Source organism: Struthio camelus, chromosome 7 (assembly GCF_040807025.1).
Source record: "Struthio camelus isolate bStrCam1 chromosome 7, bStrCam1.hap1, whole genome shotgun sequence".
Lineage (NCBI taxonomy): Eukaryota > Metazoa > Chordata > Aves > Struthioniformes > Struthionidae > Struthio > Struthio camelus.
This window is the reverse complement of record NC_090948.1, coordinates 6,176,033-6,203,831: the sequence shown is the minus strand read 5'-3', so window position 1 is coordinate 6,203,831 and position 27,799 is coordinate 6,176,033. Positions and strand designations below refer to the sequence as shown.

General features: G+C 40.4%; 1 protein-coding gene across 19 annotated transcripts in view; it reads right to left on the bottom strand.

The window, feature by feature from the left end:
- Positions 1–27,799, bottom strand: part of FGFR2 (fibroblast growth factor receptor 2) — a 103,187-nt gene that overhangs the window by 31,592 nt on the left and 43,796 nt on the right. For all 19 annotated transcript variants that reach the window (XM_068951533.1, XM_068951541.1, XM_068951535.1 and 16 more), the window contains 3 exons: positions 26,269–26,438; positions 19,267–19,390; positions 791–981 (listed from right to left, as the gene is read on the bottom strand). In XM_068951533.1, the coding sequence (XP_068807634.1) occupies positions 791–981; positions 19,267–19,390; positions 26,269–26,438 (485 nt within the window). The remainder of the gene's footprint in view (positions 1–790; positions 982–19,266; positions 19,391–26,268; positions 26,439–27,799) is intronic.

Genomic DNA, 27,799 nt, shown 5'->3' with positions numbered 1-27,799 from the left:
AACATGTCAAAAGAATACGTCTTCCACTGCATGCAAGTATCAGTGTCAAAACATTGAGAGGGGTTTTTTTTGCTGTTTTGTTTTTGTTTTTAATCAGCAGCATCACATGAGAAGGTAGAAAACAGTGGAGGGGAGAAAAAGCATCCGAACTGGTATACCGGCTGTGTGGAAAGATATGGCATAGAGCTGGCTGTCCTGACTGCCAGCACCCTGGAGTCTGGCAGCACCAACCAACTTGGAAAACTTCACGGTGGAGAATTTCCTTGAACAAACTTGCTTAAAATGCCTGCCAGTAAGAATAACCTGGTGCAACTGATGTGCCACATCAAGTAGGTGAAAAATGGACATCTTTGCAGGCGCAGCATCCAGAAAACCCAGTCCTGCCAACAAGCTTTTGGCAGCAGGTGATACATTACTGAACGGCCTTTGAAATAAAGAGGCTGAAGAAATGTGAGAGAAACGGAGTAGATTCTCCTGGGTATGTTTTGGACATGCTCTACCAAAACATGTCAGTGATGTCCTTTAAGAGGAATTTTTTTTTTTAATAAATCATGCCTGAAATAGTTACAGATCTATGATGTTATGGAAGCACAGAATAGGAAAAGAGTGCCTATGAGCTGCACAATTAGCATTTAGACTACCAAATGTTTGCCTGACATATCATTTCATTTGTAACATAAACGCTTCCAATTCCAAAAAAAGTTCTGATCTCTAAATTCTTGGATTTACATCAAATCAATTCAAGGCCTTAAAGAAGCCGTCACCATCATCAGCATCCGTAAGGTCTCACCTTTAAAACCTGAAGATATGGCAATCCATCTGGCCCATATTTACTGCCATTCTTCTCTACGTGTTTTATCCACTGAATATGAGGTTGAGCATCACTGTAGACTTTGCAGACAAACTCGACGTCACCCCCAACTACCGCGGAGGCATTTGCTGGGAGACCAGCTTGGAGGATAGGTCTATGTGGTGATCGCTCTGTTGAGATGGGGAGGGTGAGCGAGAAGGAGGGAGAGAGAGAGAGAAATAAAGATGCATAAATAAGCTGAGCTGCCAAGAAAACTGTAAGTGAACTCGAGCCAAAAAGCCCTGTAAGCCTGTTGGCTGACTCCTCCGAAATAACACTGCAGCCAAAACGTATAACAAAAACTACAGTTCAAAGGAGATGACTTGAGCACTACACTTGTAATATGAAGAATAGCTGTTCAGGGGGAGGGGAGAAACCCTGCCTAAAAACGTTAAGCATTTTTCGTAATTTAATCACTTAAGAATTACAGAAAAGATATATTTTTAAAGTGTTCATTGTAATAAGTACCTCTAACTTTTGAAGTATTCTAATTGGGCTAAACTCCCACAAATTAGAAAGAAAGATTAATCAATTTTTAAATGAATTAATAAGGTATTAAAATAAACCTAAAGGATTTTCTCATAACTAGCAGCAGAAGCATCGGCACTATAACTCCTTTTGCAGGATACATACCAGATAGCTTTTCAAAATGCTCTGGTCACTATTGCTAAGTTAGCTGTTCTCTGCTGCTACCCAGCCACAGCAACAGAAATACCAGTTTGTTCTCATTTGAAGCGTGACGCGAGGAGATACTGAGTTCTCTGAGAAACCACAGTATATTTAATGTGACCCGATAAGACTTTTTAGTCTGTAGACTTGACTAAGCATTTATTAAACATTATTCCTCGAGCTTATGACATTGAACACACCGAGTGTATCCTGTGTCATCTGGGTGTCCAGACAGCCACTACAGTCAGTGCTCCCAGCCCAGTTTCATGGATATGACAAACACAGTCTTTGGGCAAAATATCAGCTGTGCTGAAATCGATGGGAACCTTGCCCTCAGCTGTGACAGTGCTGTAGCTTTCCACCACACTCACAGAGCCTGACCTAAAAGCTGCTAAAATCTTATGGATGGTGAGCAGAGCATAATCTCAGCTCCCAAGCTACCAGGGCCTCCAACAGCCCTTGTTTTGCTGGACAACAAAAGTGGGCAAAGCATCAAACAGTTCACCTGAACATCACACAAAAGAAAGTCCTCAAAATGACCACCCAAGGAACCAAAGCCTCTTCATTATCCACTGAGTGGGTTGGACAATCTCACCATCCCCAAAAGCCTTCAGAGGGCTGCAGCTTTCTTAATCTATCCAGCAGCTCACCACCTCCTTCACAAAAACTTAACTCTGCCCTTCCCTTGCAGAGGAACAGTAGCTTCATTGGACAAAAAAATTTCCTATGGACACCCGCATATCAGAAACAGCCTTGTCACCTGGATTCTCCCACATATGTCTCAGGTGATAAGAATTCAAAGTTAATGCTGAAGAATTTAAAGTTAATGCTAAGGGAAAGGTCCATTGCTCCCTCCCTGCCCGAGCTGTCCCTTGTCTTCTGCTCCAAGAATTCTTTCAAAGGTAAGTAAAAAACAGTGGACCTAAATGCTTCTTATTAGAGGCTGTATACTGTACAAGCTTGGACATTATGAGCCAAATCAACTGAATTTCAAATCAAGCGCTCCTTCTTAAACATACTAGTTTCCAATAAACTGTTTCACAAGCAAACATTGCGAGTGTAATAGCAAATAATGATGCCCATGGAACAATGGGATCTTTCATACAATCCAATATATTTGGCATGCGGCAAACATCTACTGGGAATTTATTCACTGAGGCAATGCTGGCAGCATACTACAAAGCAGCAGTCTTATTTTACTTGTGGCAAAAGTGCATTTGTGTAGCAGTTATTAAATTATTCCATGGCTATGTATGTCCTTTTCAAAGATCGAGGAACAGTTTAATATTTTTTAATTTTCAAATTACAGTAGAATGTCTAAATTACTATTTTATAGTTCTGGAGAGAACTTTTAAAGTTTCTCACCTTATACTAAATAAGCTCTAATTCCTTCTCTCTCACTCCTTCATTTGGGTACAAAAACAGCAAGCAAAATCTCTCTTTAATAGAAACCTTACACCATCTCCCAAAACTTATTACAGCTGCCTTCAGTATAAAATGAAACCTTAGAGAATGTTATTTAAAATGTTTTTTAGAAGTCAGTAGGCCTCATGTTTCATTTCTCCACATCAGGGTTTGATTTCCTTTGTGACCTTACTCTCTGCCCTTAAACAAACCAGAGAATGAGGCCTGAAACATCTTGGAAAAGTTCCTACTATGCCAGCATCAACACACAAAATGTGTTTAGTTTATCCTGATAGCCATCAATGATTTAATCTTTTATTGATGACTGTCAAACCTTTCCTCTACCAAAAAAGAAAAGGCCAGGTAAAGAAGTAACAGCAAAATTCTTACACTCTTGGCACCACCTTCCTTAAAGAATGTTTGAAAGTGTTTGTGTGCGCATGTGTGTGCGTGTGTGTGCATACAAATATATAACAAATATAAATACATAGGTAAGATATTCATGAAATTTCTTCTCTAAGGGTCAATGCATTAAAAATAAACTTTAGTTACCCTCTGATGTATGGAGCAATGATCAGTGTTCATTCAACTCTTCCATTTCAGCAGAAGAGAGTACTCCTATGGCCATACAGGCAAACAACACAGAAGTAGAACATCCCATCCTGATGCAAATTCAGTGGGGTTTCATGACAAACCTGCAGTCCCAGGACCACAGGAAATAAATTCAATATTGGGGGAAATAACGAAGTATGGAGAAACTTATCTTAATTAAAAATGACCAATGTGTATAAATCTGTACATTATTATTTCTTGGAAATAGTCATTTCAGGTTGTTGTCCTGTCTTACTTCTCTGCAAACTATACGTATTTAGGGACTTTGCTTAAGTATACGTGCTTTCACAAACTGTGTCCACAAATCTCACATCAATACTGGTGTTTAAAAAACAAGCCTTACATTTATAAGCAGCTATCATCACTCAAACAATTGGCTCCACAAACATTAGTTGGAAATGCTGTTTTCTTTTCTTATGAAAGACTGGCAGAGGAGTCAAAGCTGTCTTCAAAAAACACCTTAAAAGTTGGTGAAACTAACTTCACCATGAACAGCACTTCTGAAAAGCATTTAAGAATATGCATTTGCCTTGTATAACATAACAATTATAATCAGGATCATCACTAAACTATAGTGACCATATATGTCTTTAGTTATTTCACTCAGACAGCAATATTTTAATAGGAAACAATGTGGGAACCAAGCTTGTAACTCAGCGGCCCTACTGATTTCAATATTGCCCTTCACTGACTCACACTAAGCTGAATCAGACCCCTGAGAAATAAAGCTTTGCTAATTGACCACTGAAATTTTACAGTGTTCCACTCTCACTGCTAACACAACATGTTTTCAAAAGCAAGTCAGCAGAATGTGCTGTAATATAGAAAATCACCCCATAGGTAAGATGTCGTGTCTTCAAGCCTACTAACGCTACATCATAGAAGACCATAAAAAGCAGGAGGTACTAATTTTATTCCCATAAATATTAGTTACTTAGTGAACTAAATATAGATCTAAAAGATATTTCATAGATATGCCCTGCTTTCTTATCTTAGCTGAGATCTAATGGATTTTAAAAAGTGAAGTATATTTTCTGCATATTGATTTGAAAATAGTTGAACCAAAAATCAATAAACATGTATAAATCTCAGTACAATCCATTTCATTTTATTCTAGTTCTTTCCAATGTCTAACGTGATAATATTTTATGGTGAGAAAGCATGCTCGATGCTCTGTATGTAGGAAGAGCTGGAACTTGCCTTAAAAAGCCCGCACCAGCCTGCTTTCCCATCCGATTTGCAGGTTAGATACAACCAAGGATACCTCCTTTTGAAGGGTCAATCATTTACAAAAGGCAGAGCCATAGTGATTGCTCATGTGAGGAACATCACATTCAAGGCTACAAATACCTAAACTATACACCTTTATAAAGATTCTCAGGGCTCAAGTTCCTCCCCCGCTCCTTAAAAATTTCTGCTTGACAAACAGACTCTCTATTTGAGAAGACGACTGATAAACAGAACTGCCCTTCTGTGGCTTAGAAGAACCTGCTGTTTAACCTGTTAATGTTAAAACTTTGGGACAGAATACCTTCCTCCAAGAAGGAAATCTGCAAAGAATCCAAGAAAGCTGGAAAATTCCAGGAGATTGATCTCACCGAGTTTCCTAAAAACTGGCACTATTGTGGGAGTTGCCCAGGAATCTCCCAACTCTGCAGAATATCTGGAGATGGGTGGGAGCTCATCCTGCCACAGATGATGGAGGGAGAAGTGAATGGAGGAACGATCTCGGAAATACCCGTACTGCAACCTATTTCTCAAGGAGGTCCTGAGAACTGGCTTTTAAGTTTAAGCCCCTGGGCAGGTAGTTCCTACAGAAGGGCCGCATCTCTCAAATTTTTTTCCTGCAGCCAGCACAAGGGGACATCAGAGAGGAGAGAGACATGATGCCAACACATGAGATGAGGGTGCGTGGGTAAGGATGCGTGCGGTAGGGGCCAAAAGGCAGGCTTCACAGTCAACAGATGAGACCAGAAGATTTGATCACACCCCTCTGGTCCCAGGGTAGGGGAGGGAATAAGCAGAGGGAAGGTATGCTGCTTGCTGAGCATGTCTGATGAAGGAGGATGTAGGACGACAGGATTTGCTGCTGCCAGACGCCAAAGTAGAGCGTATTGTGACTGAAAAAGCACCACTGCTGCTGGAGTGCGTTGGCAGGGAGAGGAGACAATATCCCCGGAAGGGGTGAACTCTGGGCCCTATCCAGAGGCCAAGTCTCCTAAGCAACCTGGCTGTGCCAAGGACTGAGAAGAGCTCTGGTAATTGTCTATCCAAACCGCCTTGTCACCCTAGGACAGACAGTTCAGGACCCTTCATGAGAGCTAAAAGCCAGAGCCAAAGCCCACTGAAGTCAGCAGAAAAACTCACATGGAATTCAATGGGTTTTGGATAAGGCATTTGATTCATTTCAAAAAAATGAAAACTAATCTTATTTTCTCCTTTTGAATGTGCTTGTTTCCTCTCCTTGCAAATGTGTGACTGAAGTGCAGGCTAGGAAATAAAAGCTGAATAGCGAATGTAAGACCAAACACGAGTTCTGGGGACAATGGACAGATCCTCAATTAAAAAAAAAAAAAAAAGAAGAAATCAAGAAATCTAATTCTTTTCTACAATTTTTAATTAGTCAGACACATTTATCAGAGTCTTAAATACCAGTTTTTAAATGTTACCAACTCCTAAGGAGTCATCTTGACAGCTGCCACTGTGAAGCTACGGAGGCCTCCCTCAAACTATGCCTTTAAGTGAGACATCAGTAACCATTCTGGGCCTATAGCCCTTGACAGAAATTCTCTATATTCAGTCATCACTGAATATAAAATTAAACAGTTCCAGCTGTCTCTCTGCTTAACAGAAAACACAGTCCTGCCATGCTCTCCTCTTCGCTTGCCCTGGTTGTCACAGCAAGTTCAGCTCCATTTGCTTATTTTGCTTGACTCTGACTGAACTCTGGAAGCTTTTCTGCCCCAGGTACCTCCTCTGTGGCATTCTGGACTCCGTCTGTGAAAACACTGCCCATTCTCAATTGCCTTCCTTCTGGATCGTGCAACATCTGTTGCTTTGGAAAACTGCAAATTATCTTTTAAATTATGGGTCTCTCAAAAGTATCCTAGAGTTTTTTGAGTCGGACTGTAATTACGGCCCTTGTGTGCCTTAGCATCCCAAACTCATAAGACTGGCCCTTCAGCCTTAAATCAATCACCGTCTTTTCTGTCATACATTTGGACTGAAATATTTCTCTCCTATGTTACAGCTTCACCCAGCATGCAGCACTAGTCCAATGCTTCTGCTCCCCAAAGTACCTAACGTCAGGTCCCTGAAGGCAACACAGGTCAAGGAGCTGCACTGCAGCTGGAGGAAAGCGTTGCAAGAAGACTCCTTCCCAGAATAAGCTGAGTGTGTCCTCTCCCATCAAATGAGGTGGCACATCCAGGGGTTCTCCTCAAGCAGGTGATTTTACAGACAGAGGCACATCCATCTGACACATCCCCCATGCAACGAGCTGCCCCAGAGCACAAACCTTGCAGACTGGGAAGACAGCAGTGTGAGCAATCTGTGGCATACACGGGCCCCCTCCTTGTGCTCTCTTCCGAACTATACCCAAAGGATTATCAAAACTGCTCCAAAGGAAAATGTAGTTATATGATAACTTGTCAGGTGATTTAACCACTGCCTGGTGTTGATAAAAAGGTCAAACTTCTCAGGCATAGCTCACATTTCTTACAGGGCCAGTGCACCCTATGCCACCTCAAAGCGGAGATACCTGTATATTCTCAGAGTGGCATGTGGTGAGGGAGCTCAGAATTAGCCAAGTGATACCACTAATGAACACTTCAGTCAAAGTCTTAAGAATAACCCTCTCTGTCTGTGCAAGTCACTCAGTTTAAACCCATTCAACTTTTGGCATCCCCGTTGAGACTGTACACATATGCACTATTATTACTGGCTCTGATGATGGTTTTTGGTGGCATGGAAACCTACCACTGGGTGAAGGCATTTACTCATGTCACTGGGCTAACCACAGGGTATCTGTCTCTGATCACTACCTGTTTGGGCTAAATATAAACTAGTAAAAGAAGGATTAAATGTTCTTTATTAATCTTTCGTCATTCCAGATGAACCCATTCAAGAACTCCAGATGTTCTTGAAGACCTTCCATGTTTCTATCCTGCTCTAGCTGACAGTAAAGGAAATAGCTTGGAAGAACAGGAAACACAGAGAGTCACTGTCCTTCATAAAAGATCCCACCTACACAAGCTGCAAATTTGGCCTAGGTTTATGAACACTCGGGGGCTGGATTAATGATTTCTCTCTAATTAGAGAGCTGGAGAGTTTCAGCAGCAGTCAGGGCATGAGGAATTACAACTCAGATTTCTCTATAAATCCAGCATTATTCAAATTCATATAAAGGACCTGATTTGAAACCACACTTGTTTTCCATACCCCTAGGTGGAGTGACATAGGAGGGGGTCTGACCAAACAGATGTCAGAGTCCCCACAGGAATTTCCTCCTTCAAGGTAGCTTTCTACACACAGGCCAAGCTAAACCTTCACTTCCTTACTCCAGAAATAAGCAATTGCTTAGGGGGCCGGCACACTATGAAATGCCAGAAGGAAAACACTGCTAACGCCACTGATCACTCAGTGATGTGGAGGAGTAAGTTTGAGTGCTGGCTGCTTTTTCAGAAGACCAGGAACAACTGAGCAGGTGTAGGCAAAATGCCTCTATTAATTAATGTCATACACTATATGTGAGCCAGGAATCGAGTAGCTTCCACCAGCTGCATGTCAGTTTGGTTTCTCTTCTGCATAATATGAAGCACTGCATGTTGTTTATAGCCTATTCAGAAGTGCTGCTGAACTGTCATGTTCCATTTATATACACTTCTATAGAGACCCTTCAAATCATCATTTCCTACGTAACTTCTGAAGGCGAAGGTATCATCTACGGTAAGCTAGGACAATGCTGTCTTCCAAGACTCTCTGTAAAATCAGAAGATTCTTTAAGGCTACAAGGAATAACAGGTCAGTGTTATCAAACATTAAGTGGTAAATACCACCCCTGCAAGCCCCTGCAGGCTTGATAAACAACAGAAGTCTTTTAGATAGACTAGTAGAACAGCTTATGGATCAGATCAACATTACCAGTGCTGATGAAATCATTCCTTACAAACTTTGACATCTTTTATCAATAGATATTAGATATTTTATATATATATATATATATATATAAATTAGATATTAGATATTATATAGATTTAGGGGCTCTTTATATAAATTTGAGGTATTTCTTTCTGCTGCTGTGTCATTGCTAATTACTATGCTCAAATGCCCAGCTCAGTGCTTTGGTTCACGCTAGTGAACCCATATCAACATGCAGCACAGAGTAAGGCACCAGGGAACCAGGCTCTGTATTGTTGCTTCCTGTCATTGAATACCACTTTCTTATAAAATTAAACATTTTTAACACTGATTATTAAACAATTTTTGTTCTAAAAGTTAAAATATTGTGATAGAAACCAGAAGCAGGCAGCATTCTATCTAGAGCAAAGCATTTCCATAATCTAACTTCCTTGTGCTACCTAAACCCTCCTTCTTACCAAGGTCAGTTTAGTAAAAGACAATGTCTTTACAGAAATGAATCATGTTTATTCAAACTCTTTGTCCTTGGCTTCATCACCTGCACCTCAGATTTCAGGTAATGGCACTGTTTCTCCAGCAGACAAAGCCCCACTGATGTTATCCCATCTGTCTCTTTGGACAGCTCTACAATACAATTTTAGCTTCTTTTCCTATGTGCGTTTTCGCTAAAACACATGTTCACATAGCAGCACATAGCATGAGTTCATCTGCACACTTCTTTCTCATATGGCAGGAAGACGGTGACTGGGAAGAGCCCAAACTATGCCATCTCAGGAACCCGAAAGCTTTCACAGGCAGAGCACAAGGCAGAGGCCACAACTTGATGGACTTTGAAAAAGGGATAAGGACATAAAGCATTTCCCAGGAGTTTGATGTAATACTTCAGTAGTTCCCCTGCCAGCCAGGGAGAAGAAATCTGTAGCAGGACTGATAAGTCTAGCTTGACACAAAGCCTGTTGATGTCAATGAAAACAGTAGAAAACCACATTAGAACGAGTTAAAAGCTATCCTTTCAAATCACACATATACCAGAGGGTTAAAAGAAATAGAGGAATGTCCAGTAAGTCAAGGACTAAGGCATGCAACATGAATGTTCTTGTTTTAAAATGTGAAATTGTCAACAGGGTTTTAATACTAGTCTGTCCTTAACGCAAAGCCCTATTGTCAGGCTGACATTGTGTGCGTTTCACTAGCCTCATAAAGCCAAAAAGTGTCATAGCAGAGAGATTCTTACCTTACTAGTCTTGCATTATCCCTCACACAGTGCATGTATAAGCAAAAGCTTTTTACATGTCTGAACAAAGGGGGGAAAGGCCTTATTTTGGTGTGAAAAAACACGGGAAATAGAACAATGAGGAACTGAAATTTTCACTGAAATTCCTTTCTGTGTGCCCTAAAAGAAAGAGAGAAAGAGACAGGCTACAAGAGAGTATGAAAAACAACTTCTAACGTCTCACAGACAAATGGTAACGTTTTATTGTTCTAACCCTTTCCAGAGATTGCATTAAGTTTTATGCACAGAGAGATCATCCTTTGTACTGTGTACGGCTCCCAGCGCTCAGCTGCTCCGTAACTGCAGTTAACAGCCCTGGGGTCAAGTAGACTGGGAACTGAACGGTTGGGTTGTCCAGTAGACTCTGCCAAAGGTTTGCCGTACGCCTGGCAAATGGCATCTCTCCCACAGGGATGATGGTCTCTCCCGGCTGCAGGAGATTTAACTCACTGGTGCACCCTACGATTCCAGAAAGCACACAGCGGGAGTTATTATTGCTGTTGTTATTGTGACCCGACCGCATACTTTTCATCCTCCAAATTTCCTTTCCTGAAAACAGTTCTGCCTTCAAAGTAAAATGGAAAAGATTATGTAAACCTTTAAAAGCACTGTTATATTTCTACACTTCTGCCCTCTTCTTATACAACACACTTACTATATCGAGGAATGCAGGTGTGGAGCTATCAGCAAGACTGCAGTGTCCCCCCCTTTCTCCCTGGCTCCAGGCTCCCCACGCTGGACACAGCTGATCGGTCAGCCGGCCAATAACACATCCAGTGTGTGAGCTCCCAGAGCAGGAGAGAAATTCAGACACTCAGAGTTTCCATGCTCTGTGCTGGTCCACTCAAGACATGCCTGTGTTGGACCTCATCAGCCTAAGCCTTTAGGCTTGCCTCCCCTAGTGATGAGTATTCCCATCATACAGCCCTGCGTTAGGAGAGGACATGCTCCTGCGTCTGAGGATGCGCACATCAGGATCGCACTCATTTCTGCAACACAGAATCTATAACCTGTTCTAAATATCGGACAAGATCCTGAAGTGCTCCTTTACTGCTCTTGAAAAGACCTGATTATACATATTGGCTATTATAGTTCAGGTAATTCAGATAAATTCACATAAAGCTTGCAAGACAGATGATGTAACAGCTTTAATGGAAAACACTTAGGCTGGCCACAGTTTTTGTGCTACAAAAATGAGAAAGTCTTTTGCTGTGTAATTTTCTATTTATTGATCTCTCCTCTGTGTCTACATTCCTCTGACATTAAGCATACATATCCAAATGGACAAAATAGCATTACTTTCATAAGCACGCAAAATCAGCGCAGCTATTTCCTCTCATTTGAACATCTATCAGTCTTTTACAGTGAACAAGACACAGGCCCTCACTAAAAAATCCTCTAAGCACGCTAGCTGTGCTTCTTAACGGATAGATTTACACTCTGCCCCTCCAAGACCTTGAAGCACCATCCTCAGCCTTCTGGCTGAGCAACATTTGACAGAACTGCTTTAGGATAAAATTTCATTAAAGAGCGGGGAAAAAACTAATTTGTTTGAATAATCATTCGAATGTAGAGCTAGGAGCTTCTTACAAATGCTCAAAACAGTACATTAGCATAGATATCAAAGAAAATGTACATTTCAAATTGATAGTCTAACTGAAATTATCCTGGCCAGTAATGTGTATAATCTGGTCTAACGGCAGCAACAATGCTGCAAAAAAACACTAACCAACACAGGACTATTAACCTGTAAATACAGAACATCTGAACAGCTTATTAACAACTGTTCAAACGAACAGTTTTGACCACCTAATTTGTGCAGGTAGTTAAAAACCCCTAATAAATGTATTTTAGAATTTCACAAATATCTGGAAAAGTGATAAAGAGTTTTGCAGCTAATGCACTGTAATGTTGATCTTTTCTCTCAGCTCCAATTCTGACAGTGGCAGTGTTTTTCTTTCATGAACTTGAAGGGTCAAAAATTTCGACATGTTCATGCAAACTTTAAAGACTAACCTAAAAAACAAAATCATAATATTTCATATTTATAGAGCAGGTCAATATTCAAATGTGCTTAATGAACTATGATTTTAATCTGGCTTTTCAATTATAATTAAATTAGGTTTCACTTTATTTCTAAGTTTGAATAAAGCAACCGCTATTGAAGCGGTACCACGGGAACAGTAGTGATCCAAAAGATGACCTACTGACATAAAATTCTCAAAACCTGTCAAATACAGCCACCTCTGGATTTCAAGTCACACAGCCGTCTGCACAGCAGTGAGAGGAGAGGAAACCAACGTGAAGGCGGTCAGGGCAACTTTTTTTTCTAATAGCCACAGAATTTCACATTTGTGCTCCCAGATCTCTCACCCTTTTACCTATCTCACCCCAACACCTATCCCCTAGTTGTTTCTCTCCTGAATTTTAAACCTCTGGGGAAGCCCCCACAGCCTTTCACTCCTGTGTCTTCCCAGTTGCCACAACCCCTTCAGCCTCAGCTCCTCAGTTATGAACAAACCCGAATGTCTACTACGTCAATCTCTTCTGTCTGCACCATCCTGGTCCACTTCCAGGTCCCTTCACTGCCACATCTCTTTTATTCCTAGTCTAATCCAGTCACCTAAAAATCCCCAGTGCGCTTTTGTCCCTTTGGAAACATTCATCCCCAAGAGTGAACGTCTCAGTTAAAATTCACCTCCTCCATCATCAATAACTGTCCCATTGCAGCCGTAGAGATTATCCTACCTCTGTTTCCTCCCACGCTCATGGACTATAAGAAGAAATGCAGGTGCAAACTTCTCATTAATAAAGCAGCCATGATCTTGTGTTTTCCTTTAACATAATCCGTTCGTTCCGTTTGTATTAGAGTTCATTTATGACTTTTTTAATACTTGTGATTATTTAACTCTCTTTTTTGGAAGGAAAGTAGCCTTATCAATTTACAGTGAGAAGCACAACACTGCCAGTTTTCTCAGCAACAAAAAGGTTGGGAAAGATTGAGCCAGGTCAAAAAAACTCTCATTATGCACAGATATGGCTTTAACGTGTGCCAATTGCACATTTAACACCACAGCAGTCTTGTTAGCATCTTTAGACAACTCCTGCAAATTCCTACTTGTATTTCCATGAGTATGGTACTGCATGAATTAGAAGGCATGATTAAAAATGATAATAATAGAGCTGAAACAATATCCTGTTCATCATTCATCAAAAGAAAAAGAAATACCTGCCTTGGGGCTGTAATAAGACAGAAAGTGGGACAGGGAGACCAGTCCTCCCACAGAAGATTCTGCAGGAAGCATTCCAAACATGACAAATTCAGTATTCACCCAGCAGATGAAGTAATGACACTAGTATTTGTCCATAAAATGTAATTTAGCCAGACTACTCCAATGAAATCAGAAGCTTTAATGCTATAAAACTAGGCTTTGGGAATATTTTTACCTTATTACGGGGGGGAAAGGAGGGGAGGGAAGCTTTCATTTTCCCTTAGCTTAGCTGAACCATCACACTGCGGTCTTTGTTTTCAACAGCGAACCACACAGCCTCCAGCGCTAAACAATTTGCGTAATTTCTTCTTAGATATACATTTGCTGCCAGAAGTCTAATACCAGGTGTAAAGTCCACATTCAGGCTTATCAGTACTTTAAATAAAATCTTCTCCCCTCTCAGCCTAACCAAATACCTGAGGGCAAGCATCAGTGTGGATTCCTTCGTGCTTTCAGCCTCTGCCTCATCATGTCCCAGGCCGCAAGCACTTGGGCAAAGATGTCAAGCTAAAGCTTGCCCATGTAAAGAGCTAGTCAACAGCTATGAACACATCTGCCAGAAATGCAAGTTTAGGCTTGGTTGTAATACCTACATTTAACTCCTGCCAGACAGTAGTGATGCAACATGCAAGGTATGTATTTGGTTGGTGTCAGTTCCTTTTTCATATGTAACCTGAATCCTAAAAATAATGCTTTGGAAACTAAGGAACATACAGGAGTTAAATCAAACAAATTCTGATCTTCAAAATAAATCTTGGCAAAAACAAGTATCAATGTGTAAGCTTTCATGAATTCAGAAATGACAAAATGGAAACAGGTCTTTGAAAATGTATATGTGTCCATGCCACGTTTGCAGCTAAAGACTCTGAGAGCACATGAAAATCCAAAAATAAAACTGACTAGAAACACAAGCAAAGTTCCTTCTTCTACCTAAACTAAGAGAAATACAAACTGTGAACAAGTATCAACAGTACAAGTAGTTTTCATTTTAATAATGTGCTATAAACAACATGAGTAAAATTCACTCTAAAAACCTAAATCTAAACCTCCAAGAGTTCAGAACACAAGGGTTTTCCTGCACATCCAGCAGTAAAGCTACTCATACGCTTAACTTCTGGGGCACAAGGTTTAATCTTGAGAGTCATTTAAAACCGCTCCCAGATGAGAAGTTATTCTCACACTGTTTTCATATGAAGCTACAAAGTACTGTTAAGGGACGACTGCTTGGTACTGGTCTGCCTCTGGAGTTCGTTCCTCGGTAATGATGTGAACCAAAAGCACGGCTACCAGGCAAATTAGAAACTGATCAAAATACAACTAAACCGGTTTGCAAAAAGGCATGTTTTAACAAAACACATTTGTCGCCAGCTATGTTCATTTCTACAGCAAACAGCAGGGTCTTCTCGCACTTTCTGCGAAGACGTGCTGTGCTATAGCAGCTGCTCAAAAAAAAAAACAGTAAATGAGGTAATGTGCAGAACTTAATCTGAAACCGAACTAATCTTTTGTTTCCCTGGATGATGACATTAAATAGGACAGAAATGGCTACCTGCAGTATGAATGTACATTGACTAACCTTTTTTTGCTGTTAAAGTATAAATTCAATTAGTTACTTCCATGCTTAAACAGAACTGTCGCTGCTGAAATTGTACTCCAGCGATAATTGCAATCCAAGGGTGATCTAATTATATACAAGTCTCAGTGGCTGCATTCCCACGTTGCTTCCTACAACCCGGATTCACTACAGTACGACTCAAAAGCCAAAACCACAGAGTTTTCAATTGTCTTCCCTTAAGACTGTATGACTTTGCACATGGTTAACGAGAACTGAGTTAGTCTATTAGTAAGCTTACTATAAAATGTAAATTTCTACCTGCCATTAAATCCAAAAGAATAAAACGGCACTTCAGCAGCATGTAAAAACCAGCTGATGAGCTAAACTTTACAAGGGAAAGAACATTCTTTTAATTAAGGTGTTGGCTTAGGACTCAAGCATCGGCTTTAGTTTTTGGCTCTGCCACTGGCTTCCTGCGTGACCCAGGGCAAGAAACTTCATCACTCTGCAACACGGTTTTTCATCTGTAAAACGGACGGTGACATTTCCTTCTCCCAGGCTCTCCACGTTGGGGTGGTCAGCAATTGCTGGGTGCAGTGTTGCCTTAGACACCAAATACCTGATATTAATTGAAGATTCTGGGTAGTATTGCAAGAAATAGCTAAAAACAACTATTCTTACCTTCACGAGATCTAACAGATGGAGTTTTGCATCCTCACCATTTCCATTAATGCAATCTAACACACTTTTACCCCTGAGCAAAGCCCTTCAATACAGCCCATTTTAAATCTCTTCTTGAAATAGGAGGAGGATGGGGGAGGAAGAGGGAAGCACAGTGGATCAGGGTATCCCAAACATTTAAAGAATAACTTTGTCCAACACAGATTATCCTCTCCAACTTCACCGGATAACTCCGCTCCACCACTGTAAATGTGGACAAGTATTCTGTGTTATACCTAGAAGCTGCCAACGATTTGCTGCTTTTTCTTCAGTATTTTCTATTCCCATTGTAAAAAATTCAGTATGACTGCTTTGCCAGGTTTGTAAATTTGAATGAGAACATACGAGCTGAGCTGACTATTTTAAAAGGGTTGTTGCAAGTAATTACAAGGTAAAAATGAGAATACTTCACACCTACATTCTGACTGAAAACTTCTCGGCACTGCTGGCTTCAGACTTTTAATTGTCAAAAGAGTTCAAGGTTTGGAAAGTTATTGGCATCAAGTAATACTGGATATTCCTAACTAGAATTGTGTCATTATTTGGCATGATTTTTCCTGGGATACTTCCCAAATCTATGACATAATCAGAGGGTTCTCTACGTTACACCATATAGTCAGATGCTCATGTTAGTGTAATACATTACCATGTTTAATACCATTTGCTATTACTTACACTTAATCAACTCTGGAACCACTTAAACCATACAGGAAAAGCAGTTTCAAAGGCTTTCAGCTGACAGTTTTCCAATGTTTAAGTACACATCTTGACCTAAAATTATGACCTGAAGCTTGTAAGATGCAGTCTACACATGCAATTGCCTCCAAACAAACATCCATAACTCTATAATCCTACGGCAACTGAAAATTCATATGAGGGGAAGGAAAAAAAAAAGGAGCAGAAACTTAACTTCTGTAGAAGTGTCCTAAACCAGAAAAACTGACAGAGTTTCCCCTTCTGGCCTGTCTTAATTTAGTGCTTCAGTGGTTTCATGCCCAACCTCCACAATTATTACAAGGTTCCAGCAACACAGAAATGGCTTAGCTCCCTAACTTCAATCCTCCTTTCAAGCTAAATCCCAGCCCAACATTTCTGGAGAGACTCACCGCAAATTTAACAGAAAGAGTACTAGGTATCCTCGGGCACCCATTCCCATACATATCTTATGTTTTCAAAGTAAACTAACAATTACACTCACTCACTCACAAAATTAAATGTAAAAAGGGAGAGAGAAAATTAAGCATATACATCTCCAAAACGCAGACTGCGATTTGCAGCAGTGAATTTTGGATTAATATATCTCACAGGGCCTGATCATCAGAAGATGCTGAACATTAACCCAGCAAGAAATCGGGTCTCCGTTAGGTGCTACCAGCTGGATACCCAGCACCTCAAAGCACTAGTCACTTTTGAAAGTCTTGGCCTCATTATTTATTTTTCTGCCTCTGTATAGGAAAGGAATAGATATTTAAATAAATGACATAATCCTTATTGCCATTCCATTCATTCATGCAGGTCACTGTAATTTACCGCCAGGAAAAATAAATTTCTGCATAATATTCCTCAATGTGGGACATTCACAAGGCTCAAAGGGGGAGAGGAAGCGAGGGGGCTTCTGACAAATATTTGCTCAAGTGACCGCATCATTCAGGAACACATTTGATAGAAAAAAATGGGTGAAGAAATTTACAGTCAACATGAAACATGCCAGCGTGGGGCTGGGGTAGTTATGAGGAACGGAACTGGGGGAGGGAACAGGGAAGAGGAATTTTTAAGCAGTTTCAAGTCAGCAAGGAAAACTCCCAGTATTACAAAAGTGGCTTTTTCCCCTCATGTGGCCTGCTAAAAAACAGCTTTAATCGAGAACAACCTTGAACAAATCCAAGTTCCTTAAAGGAAAAACGAAACCAGACACAAAAACCGAAACTCATCTCTCCCCCTTGCATTCTTCCTCAGCTGGATTTTGCAAGGGGGAGCAAGCAAGCCTGCTCCCCGGCCAGCCCGCGTGCCTGCCCGCACCCTCCAGCAAGCTGGTCAGCACAGGACGGAGGCATGTGCAATACAGTTTACCACAATCTCTGGCAGCCGTTGGTGCTGCACCCTCCATAAACTTTGTTTAAACAAGTGTTCAAACAAAAATGGCTTTGTCAGGCGCTCAGTTCACCCCAACATTATGCACACACTCTACCGAGGATGAAAAAACATCGCCAGTGCTCTGAAAATCCTCAGGCTGTAACTACCCATAAAAACGGGTAATGGTAACTACCCATAAAAAAAAAAACTAGAGATGAGCTGGGCAGTTCACACACTGACCATTTTCTCAGACTTAAGCGTACGCTGGCTGGTGACAGGGCTTCAGTCTGATGGTGTCCCCTTCCCAACACCCCCTCCTCCTTCCCCTGCTCTACCAGGGCCAACTCTCTCTGGCACTTTCAAAAAATCTTAACTCCAGGCTTTCAGGAGGAATGTTTTTATTTCTTGCAGACTAAGAAGCTGGCATTTGTTTTGTTTTTGTTTCTGCAGATTTAAGTGTCCCAGAGAAAATAAGGTACTATTTTGAAGAGCATCCGAAACAATATGAGAGATGCATTCTTGTTCATATAAAACCAATCAGCAAATAGGAAAATGAAAAATATGACACTGTTTTGCTCCAATACAACCAATTCAGAATAAGACTCCTTAGAAGATAAGCGGGGCCACAAGTCCGCAGCTCAAAATAGCTCAAAATCCAATTTATTTTTGCCTTCAATACTAATTGATCAAAAGTTTTAGTCACAGAGCTTGTGAAGCTCAGATCACCCCACAAGCCTGGTGAAAGCAAAGCCCATTCAGACATACTTCAGAAACTGCAGCTCAGATAACCAAAGGTACTAGTATCCTGTCCTATTATAACAGCTATACTTATTACTTTTGCATAGCAGTCCCTTTAGAGTCAATAAAACCACTCACATTCGTCCAGGCTAATCAGCAAGAGTAGGGGTGAATGAAATTGCTTCCTGAGATTTCAAGCCCTAATTCAGCTAAGCACTTAAGTATATGTGTAAGCCTTACTAAAGTCAATAGGCTTTCGGTATTATTACTTAATAATGTTATTATGCATGTGCTTAATAGTTCAACTGAATTAAGGCTTTATTACTAATAGGAATTTTCACGGCTTTTAAAATTTCCCCCAGTGAAGGACTTCACAATTCTTGTCTTCTGTGTTTCAGGAACTGCTGATAGCATAACATAACAGAATAAATTCTAATGTCAGTTATTCTGGTATAGATGCAAAGTATCTTTTCTGAAACTCCAGACCTACATTAACTTCACCAAAGTTAATATCTAGCTTTTCATAAAAAGATTGTTCCAGCTGTAATAACAGCAATCTAGAGGATCACTTGATCGTTTTGATAACTGCAGCAATCAAAAAGTATGTTAATATTAATTGTACCAGGAATAACTGTAAGAGTAATAATTAAAATTGTATTAGTATTTATTATTTGTTCTTCACAGTAAGCTGGTAAGCGTATCACAGCAACAATATACTAACAAGAGCTCTCACACAGGCATGTTACACCTTTGGCAAGATTAGTCATTGGACATGAGTGAGACAGGTGAATGCATAAAGTTATGCAGGAATTGGTTATGCACTGAATTCCTACCTTCAGATTACCAGGAAATCATCTTTAAAACTTGTGCAAAATTGATAAGCTCAGTTTTTAATGTTTTAACAAAGAAACTAAGCCATTAACTACAAACATCCTCTTGCATTTGACAAAATTGCACTTACCAACAACATCAAGATGGTATGTGTGATTGATGGATCCATACTGGTTTTCCACTATACATGTATAATTTCCTTTGTCAGATGGGACTACACTCTCCATGATGAGACTCCAGTGTTGGTTGCGGACCTGGTGGAATTGCAATTAGAGAGGCTGAGAACTTCACTAGCACAGTTTCACCCTTCCCCCCCCCCCCAAAAGGAACTATTTTCCACAGAAGTTAATCTTTTGTAATCCATTTTTAAAAGCCTCTTCTGTGCTCATTTGAGAGTTCTGGAGACTGAAATACTTTATTTATGCCTGAACAGGTACAGCATGGCTGTAGCCGTGAAAGCTTTCATGCATTCTCTTATAAATTTACCTCATCCCTAATTTGAGCCCTTTAGACTTCAGTGCACATTCAGTCCTATTAGACTTTCGACAATGGTACCAATTAGCAGCAGTTGTCTTACCAGGCTTACCTCTCAATCAACTCTAAAGTGAATTCACACCCTCAAGATATTTCCCATCTGTCTCCAAACAATCATCTGATCATATTAACTACCCACCAGCAATATGGGAGGGATATGATCCCCTAACATCAAAGTCTCCGTTTTTCTCTAATAGCTCAATTACACAGCCCAAGTTTTGGGGAAATAAAGTACAGACGGGCAATGTTTAGGATCCCTCCCACAAGCATATATCGTGGCCAGATCTCTTATTGCTCTAGGAGAACACAACTGAAAGAAATTAAGACGTTTCCACATGAAAAACCTTAAGAAAATCCTCAGTGGAGCGGAATATAAGTGTATATGTTTATTTCATACAATCTTTCTTGGACAGAAAGTAATAAGGTTCTGAATCTGTCCCCATTTGAACTCAAAAGAAGAGCTTGGATTGGTCTCACAGAAAACAGGATCAGGCCCAATACTGGAAGGATATTGTTATGTAGTTCACATATATATTCTCTTCAGCTCAGACTGGCTCCCCAAATGACTTTTTCTGGCTAGCCACCAAACTCCTAACAGTACGTTTTTGACAAAGGACTCAAAAATCCTAGCATTATGTAGCAGTAACATACAACTTTTAAACTGCAACGTACACATTTTAGTAAATGGAATGAAGTGCAGTTTGGTACAGTAATTGTAACCATCCAAACAGAAAGTAGTAATTATCACCCCTACAGTGCAATACAGCAGAAATACGTATTGACCATTGAGTGGCACTTCCAGAAACTATACGTTCTTAAAAGATTATTACAACTATAGGCCTGAAATCCTGCTTCATGATTAACTGCTGTGTAGGTCCTTAACCAGCAGGAAAAGGCTAGTCAGGGCTGCAACCATGGTGCCAATGGCTTAGCTCTCACTGGCTCAAGACTCAAATGTCTTCTGTTCAAAGCTCAGAAGTGAAGAAAGCTCCTGGCTTTCCCAGGTCCCTCAGCTAGCAATTCACTAGCTATTACTATTATTGCCTAGTTATGGGCTAAAAATACCAGCTAATGACTAGCCATTTGGGCTTTGAAAAACAAACAAACAAAATGTAGCATCAGGTGAAGGGCCAGGACACGAACCAAATCTCTCAGAAAAGTCTAACAACGTGAGCCCAAAGTCTCCAGCCCAAACTGACGGTATTCCTCCTGTGGTTCCTCACAAACAGGCTCCAGGACAGGAGCCAGTGAAAGGAGAAAAAGAAATACAGCCCTGATGTCCACAGACCCAGTGACCACTGCCTGGTCTTGTCAAGATCTCTCTCTATTTACTACACAAAGAATCACAACCACGCTCTGTCGCTCGGTGTAAAAGGCAGTATTTCTGCACAGGCTCTATCAGCTTCACGTGCCTGCAAAATGCAAAGAAATACCTTGGACCCTTTCGTGAGCAAGGAGACTAGTTCAGCATTTTTCCCCAAGAAGCAGAAAGCCAACACAAGGCTTTCACATCACTTAAAGGGTCATTAGATGCTAATACAATGTGTTCTTAGCGGTTAATGTTGTCCATAGAAATAAAATGATATGCATCAAAACTATGTATTCGTATTTTTTCAGAGGATCAAGAACTTAGGAAAAAAGTTTATAAAGCTCCAAAGGGTTTATCAATGGTATTCTGTTCTCTTTATTTTGCTAAGTAACTTGCAAAGTCAACTTTTGGGTCAGGAAGAATTACTGTCATAAGACACTAGTAAAGAACAAATGCAACAGCTACATGTTGTGAATATTTTACCATTTTCTATGCTACTTTGGGGGAGACTCAGTCAAAGTTACTTCAGCTTTTGGGCATTCCAAGCTATAATTTTAGAATATTTCTCAGAATATAGCAAGTGTTTTTATCGTATCTGAAAAATAGAAAGCAAAACAGAAAGGATAGAATACGAATTCCACAAAATAACAAATTTTGTTGTTGATTTTGTAAGGAATTAACTTGATAGGAAAACATATAAATTGTGTAGCATTCAAGAAGAAAACAACTTACAGACACAAGTATATTGGATGGCGGTATTTAAAAATAATTTCCTGCCTTATAACTCCAATGCGAAAGAGAGAGTATCCTTATAATAAAACAGCTTAAGCTTCTTCAGTTCAAGCTCCATTGCTGTAGGGGCCCAAAGCATTTATGACGTCATCACACAACTGGATTTATGTCATGAATCTGGAATCAGCCGGTTACACACGCAACGATATAAAGCCCAACACAACACCCTGGGGATGACGGCAATTTCTCTTGCTGAAGATTCCTGACGCAAACCTTTCCTTTTCAGAGAAACCCTACAATTCAGCCACCTCTCTGCAACCACGCAGCCTGCATGTTCTTTTTAAACAACCTGCCTGGACTACCTAGTTAGGGAGCTCGTGTGAACTAATGCAATAGAAAAACTGCGAGGGCAGCAACAAGCTGCTGAAAACAGGAGCGTCCTCGCTAGGCCTGTGGGGTCCAGAGGAGGACAAGTGCCCAAAGCCTGGGCCTCATCAGTTTCAGAAATCTGTTCTGACTCCCCAACCTGACTAAGTCCTTGCCTGCTGTTATCCTAACTCTTATTTCTACTGATTCATCCCTGAAGCCCTGCTTAATACCGAGTTCTTTCAAGCTACCTGAGAATACACACATAGTCCTACCAAGTCCATCATCACTCTGTCCCTTCCAACTTGACATTCCTTGAAATAGTGCCCTTCAGAGACCAACTGCTTTCCAAGCATCCTGAACTGTAGCAGCATATAAAATGACTGTTACTCTAAGAAGCTTGACCCTTAGGATAATTTGTCACATTTTACCACAAAGATACTATCTGATATTTTTTCTACTTTCTCTACAATAACAGAGGGGTAATAAATATATTCCAAATATGGTGTTTGCCTGATCAGGTATAGGTACTTCCAGCACATTACTGAGGTGCTTTTTTTCTTGTTTTTTGCCAAGCCTCTCCACCAAATTTTAACTGATTTTCAGTATCTTCCAGATGGTCTCTACAAACAATTCAATCTTTAAACTAAATAGTCTATATCAAAAGTGTATACAGCTTCACCCCTAAGCTATAGCTTGGAGATGGGAAAGCTAAACTGGAACCAAAATACGAAGAAAGATTGGTTAGAAATCTAGAAAATGGAAAGGAATGCTCCATAGAAACATTCTACTTTCGAAGTACCATATTAAAAAAATTCCACACAATTCTGTTTAATTTGAAGAACAGAAAAAAAGTGTCTTCAGCAAGCAGATACTTCATGAAAATTTTTCATTTGGCAAAACGTGGGAGCGGTAAATTTTAAATGGATTTCAAAAGAAAAAAGGATCAGAAAGCAAAATATAGTTCTCCACACAAAGCAGCACAGTTCAGCCATACATTTTTATTCCTCAGGTGAAGAGACTAAATGCAGAAAATCCCTGAAGAAGCCATAAGTTTTTACAGTCTCTACAGAGTCAAGACTATTTCTTTATTCTATATTTACCCTGGCTGATTTTAAATGTGTAAAAGAAGACTGTAGTGATGAAGCTTATCAAAATGCATATGTGAAAACACACACCTGTTAATGCTTAAACAGTAAAAACTGATAGAAGTACATTTGCTTTCTGGGTGTTGCACAGAAAAGTAAAGGCTCCTTTGCTCTCTCCTAAAGGGTTTAGAGCATTCACTCTGAGAAAGCATAATCTCTTAAAATGAACAAGCAAAAAATTATGATCACTTCAGGGGAGACAGAAAAGATTTAAAAGGGTTTGGAAATGCCATAAATGATCTTTTTTGCCTCCCTCTAGGAACTTTGATTATACCTCGAAAGGCGTTTGAGGTTCGATTTTGAAATCCACCACCCCGAATTAGTCAGTGTGCAGGAATTCCGCCCGGGAGGCTATCGCGCGCGGCACGTACGCCGTACACCCCTTCGCCTGGCCTGCCTCCGTGTAAATTGACTCAAGACATTCCCCAATCGGAGGGACAAAGTGCTACAGGCCACTATCTGATTGTGATAAAGGGAATACAAAGAAGAGATTTCGTAGCTGGAGGGAGCAGGAGAGAGGTGGCTGGAGGATTAGCGAAAAACTTCACATTCTCCTTCCCTTCCTTTGTTCTTAAAGTTGGGGGGGTGATTGTCTCTTCCGAAAGCAACAGGCTGCGTTATGTGATCTGGTAACGGCAGATAAGGCAAAGATCGGTTCTACCTATTGCATTCACTCAGTTTTCCTGTACGCTTTCGAGTATGAAGCTCTACAGCAGAAACACTTCACAGATTCTGCACCCAGATTCAATATAACCTAGTGTACAAAAATCATCACAAACCTGGCTGAACGTAGATCAATATGGAAAGGTTCCACGCTTTTCTGAGGATTCCTTCATTACAAGTTTGTACAGCGATGGTGAGAAAACGTAACTCTCTTCTGATTCCAGAATAATTTTGAATAAGCCAACAGTGACCTCACACAGCCCCTCTAGCAAAAAGAGCACAGGCAGCCTCCTGAAGCTCTGCAGATCTCATTCTTTAACGCTCATTCACTGAAAACAAGATTTCCACCTTACAAAAGATGGTTACTCAGAACGCTAACAGAATCTGCAATATACATAGATTTGGTAAGCAGAATGACGGTGATAAGTAAATGCTTCCAGATCATTTGAAATTTGATGTATTTACGAGCAACGCGAAAGCCTCAAATCCACAGCTGTGTCCCTTCTCCTTTTTTCTTTCAGACTAAAGAGATGTAAAAAGTTTTATGATTTAGAATTATAGGTATATACTTCACATATCCAGCTGGCTCTAGAAATAGACATCTGTGGTTTCTTCCCAGAGTATATACGTACCTAGGAAATTGTACACTTTTAATATACATGACCAAAAATGTAATTTGTGCCATTGAATGTATGTCTACAGTACGGTCGAAAAGAGCTCACACAAGCTAGCAGTGGCAGCATGCAGCTCCACACAGGCTGGTTTACCCAGCTACAGATTACTTTTCTAAACCAGAGAGATCAGGTGGCTCAACCCTGCCTTGCAAGACACATGTTTTCCTTCACCGTTTTCAAGAATGATATCTCCTCTTCGTATTTCCCCTTCATGAGATGTAAAATGGTCAAGCAATGTCTCAGTTCGTACTGAAACGGTTACTATTATTTTCCAAGACAGGATTAGGGGGGGTTTTAATTGGCTTCATTTTTATAACAACTGCAGGAAAGGTGAAAATCACTGAATTGTAGCCAATTCATTAACACTCCATAGCATTATGAAAGGCAGAAGGTGTTGCCAGGTGTACGCTCATAAGCAACAGTAATTTATGGTGTAAGCAAACATAAATGGAAAAGTCTACTTAGATAATTAGCGTTCATGCAGGGAGATTTTCTGGGCTTTGCTCTCTGCTAGCACAAATGTTGGAAAAATTGACACGTTCTACAGTAAATCTAGTCAGGAAAGGAGAGACTAAGGCTCGTCCTCCTCTGCGCTGGAAAACTATTTCTTGTAAGAAACGGGGTCTGAGTCAACAGCACATGAAGCAATATACACACTCGCTACATCAGGGCATTGCAAAACATGGCGCCCTCAATTACAAAGCAACTCTGCTGCAGGTTAAAGCAGCAGTAAGAAAAACATGCAGGAAGGCATGCAGTGTCGCCCCCAAAATTCTGCGAACTTCCCTCTGAACTACCTCACCTAGGCAACTGCTTAGGGATCCTCAGCAGGAGCTCTGCACTGTAGCTCACAACCATGACACAAGATGTAGATCTAATTCAGCAACTTCTTATCCTGGAAAGAAGTTTCTGAGGTGTCAGGTACATGAGGAAGCTATTGATAGAAAATCTGCAGACGATGGTAAAATAACACAGAAATCTGGCTCAGGATGGTGCTCGAACAGCAGCTTAACAAACACACACACGCAGTTCCACGCCCTGTAAGGAGTAGGACAAGATGACCGAATTCTGACTTTTGACCTGACCTAGGTAGATACCTGGAGGTTAAAGGTGTGTGCACTAACCCAGAGAACTAGCTGGCCTCCCTAAATCTCTCTTTTAATCAGTAACCACTAATTTAGAATGAAACATCTAATCTGAAGCTATTTAAAATTCAAACAAAGCCTTGTAAGCAATTGCTGTTACTTTCCCTCAAATTCTGCTTCCCATTTCAGTTTCACAGGCCATAAACTCTGTAGAAAATAATAAGTTTTGAATTCCGACCCTTCCTTTATTAAACTGTCTATAATCACCAAAGTGGATGGTCATCTTTTTAACAAGGCAGCTGAAAAACAATAAACCAAAAACTTCAGTTCTAATTGCACTTTGCAAAGTCAGTTTTTAGTTTTCTAAATAAGTCTTTATAATAAATATTCTCTAGCTGTATTCGTGTTCCACAGGCTTGAACTTAAAAAAATACAGAATTAAACCTCAGTAACAGCCAAAAAAGCCACCCACCCTTCCCCAGAAGAAAACAATTACTTTTTTTGCTTCCAAATTTGATCCAAGCACACTAAAAGTTTTTCTGTTGACTTCAGCAAGTTTTTTTTTTTTTTTGCAACCTTAATCCAGAACAGGAATTGCAAAATAACATAATAGGATCTTACCTTATAACCGCCAATACGATGTTCTTGTTTGAATTCTTTCCCATTTTTCAGCCATCGCATGGTTGGTGTTGGGTTTCCCATAGCTGGGCAACGAAACTTTACGGTGTTAGCTGCTGGCACTGCATGTAGCCTTTTCTCCATTTTGTCCGTGTGTGTCCAATAGGGCGCTCCTGTTTCAAAAAAATACATCCAGAAATATAAGTACTCAGAAACCAAGCTCCCTTTCCAGCCCTGTCCGCAGACGTCAAAGCGTTGTATGCATTTGTTTCGGGAGCGACAGTGTGATTGAGGAGGAGTACACGACTGAAAATCATACACTGTAAGTGTTGACCAGAGTTTTGAAAAAAACTGCAGCTATGAGTATATGATTTGTGACAACGTTTCAATAATTAAGCACAGATATCCTTTGTTTTGTGCATGTCGGAAAAGGGAGAGGGACCAAGCTTTCAGCAGACTCGAATGTTCACAGCTGCTTTTGACCTCAACTTGAAATACTGTGAGCGCTCAGCTAACTTTGATTTCTTGGACCCTAGCTCTGAAGTCAGACATACAAAATCAGAAGATCTGTTTGAAGCCTCAGCATTAATCTTTCCCCAGCTCTGCTAAAAGAGGAGTAAACATACTTACCTGCCTGATAGCGTGCTCAAACCCAGAGCTTTAGCACAGTAATGAGAACGATGTTAACTGCTAGAGAAGCCACCAAAATTTATTTACAAAGGAAAGATATTGCTGAAATCTTACCCGAAGAGCAGGAAGCCAAACTGGTAAACACGGACCTACTAAACTCAATATCTGTTTTTCAACATTTTGTAGAAGTCGAGTTGCAGCCCTGACATGAATTTCCCCCTCTCAAGAGCCTGCCAGTGCCCAAGCGTTCAGTCAGGTCCAACACAGCTTCTTAAAATGAGAGTGACTCTCTGAGCCCGTATGTACTAGAGTGATCACTTTTACTGGGTCCTCCAAGGGCTCCTGTGGCTCTCCCTCACTCCTAACTATTCCCTGGCATGTGCCCTTACACACAGAGGAACACCGAGAGCGCGTGGAAAAGGCCTCTCTTGTCCAGAGTCGCAATCGTTTGTCACGTACCAACACAACGAACGCAGCTGAACAAAACATAAACCCATCAATCTCTTTTACCCTCCGAGAAAGATAAATCTATATACAAACCAGCCCATGACCCATGCATGGGCTAAATTTTATAGTGGTTTCATGACATTGCTCCATTCGTACCACCACAGCTTTTTTAAAAAAAAAAAAAAAAAAAAAAGTAAAAGAATCAAGATCTGCTTAACGGTAGGAAACATTAATTTCTTTTACTATGGATCCTTCCTGAAACAAATCAGATTAGTGAAGAAATTTTTAGGACTGGAGGGGTCCAGAAAAATAACTCTTTCTCTCAGCCCTGTTTCATTTCCTTCATTAGCAGCCTAACACTCCACTATAAATAAACTCTTCCGTTCCTCAAATATTTATAGCAGTTCTTACAATCAGTGCAAACTCAGAAATCCTGCCACCCCCCTCTAAATAAAAA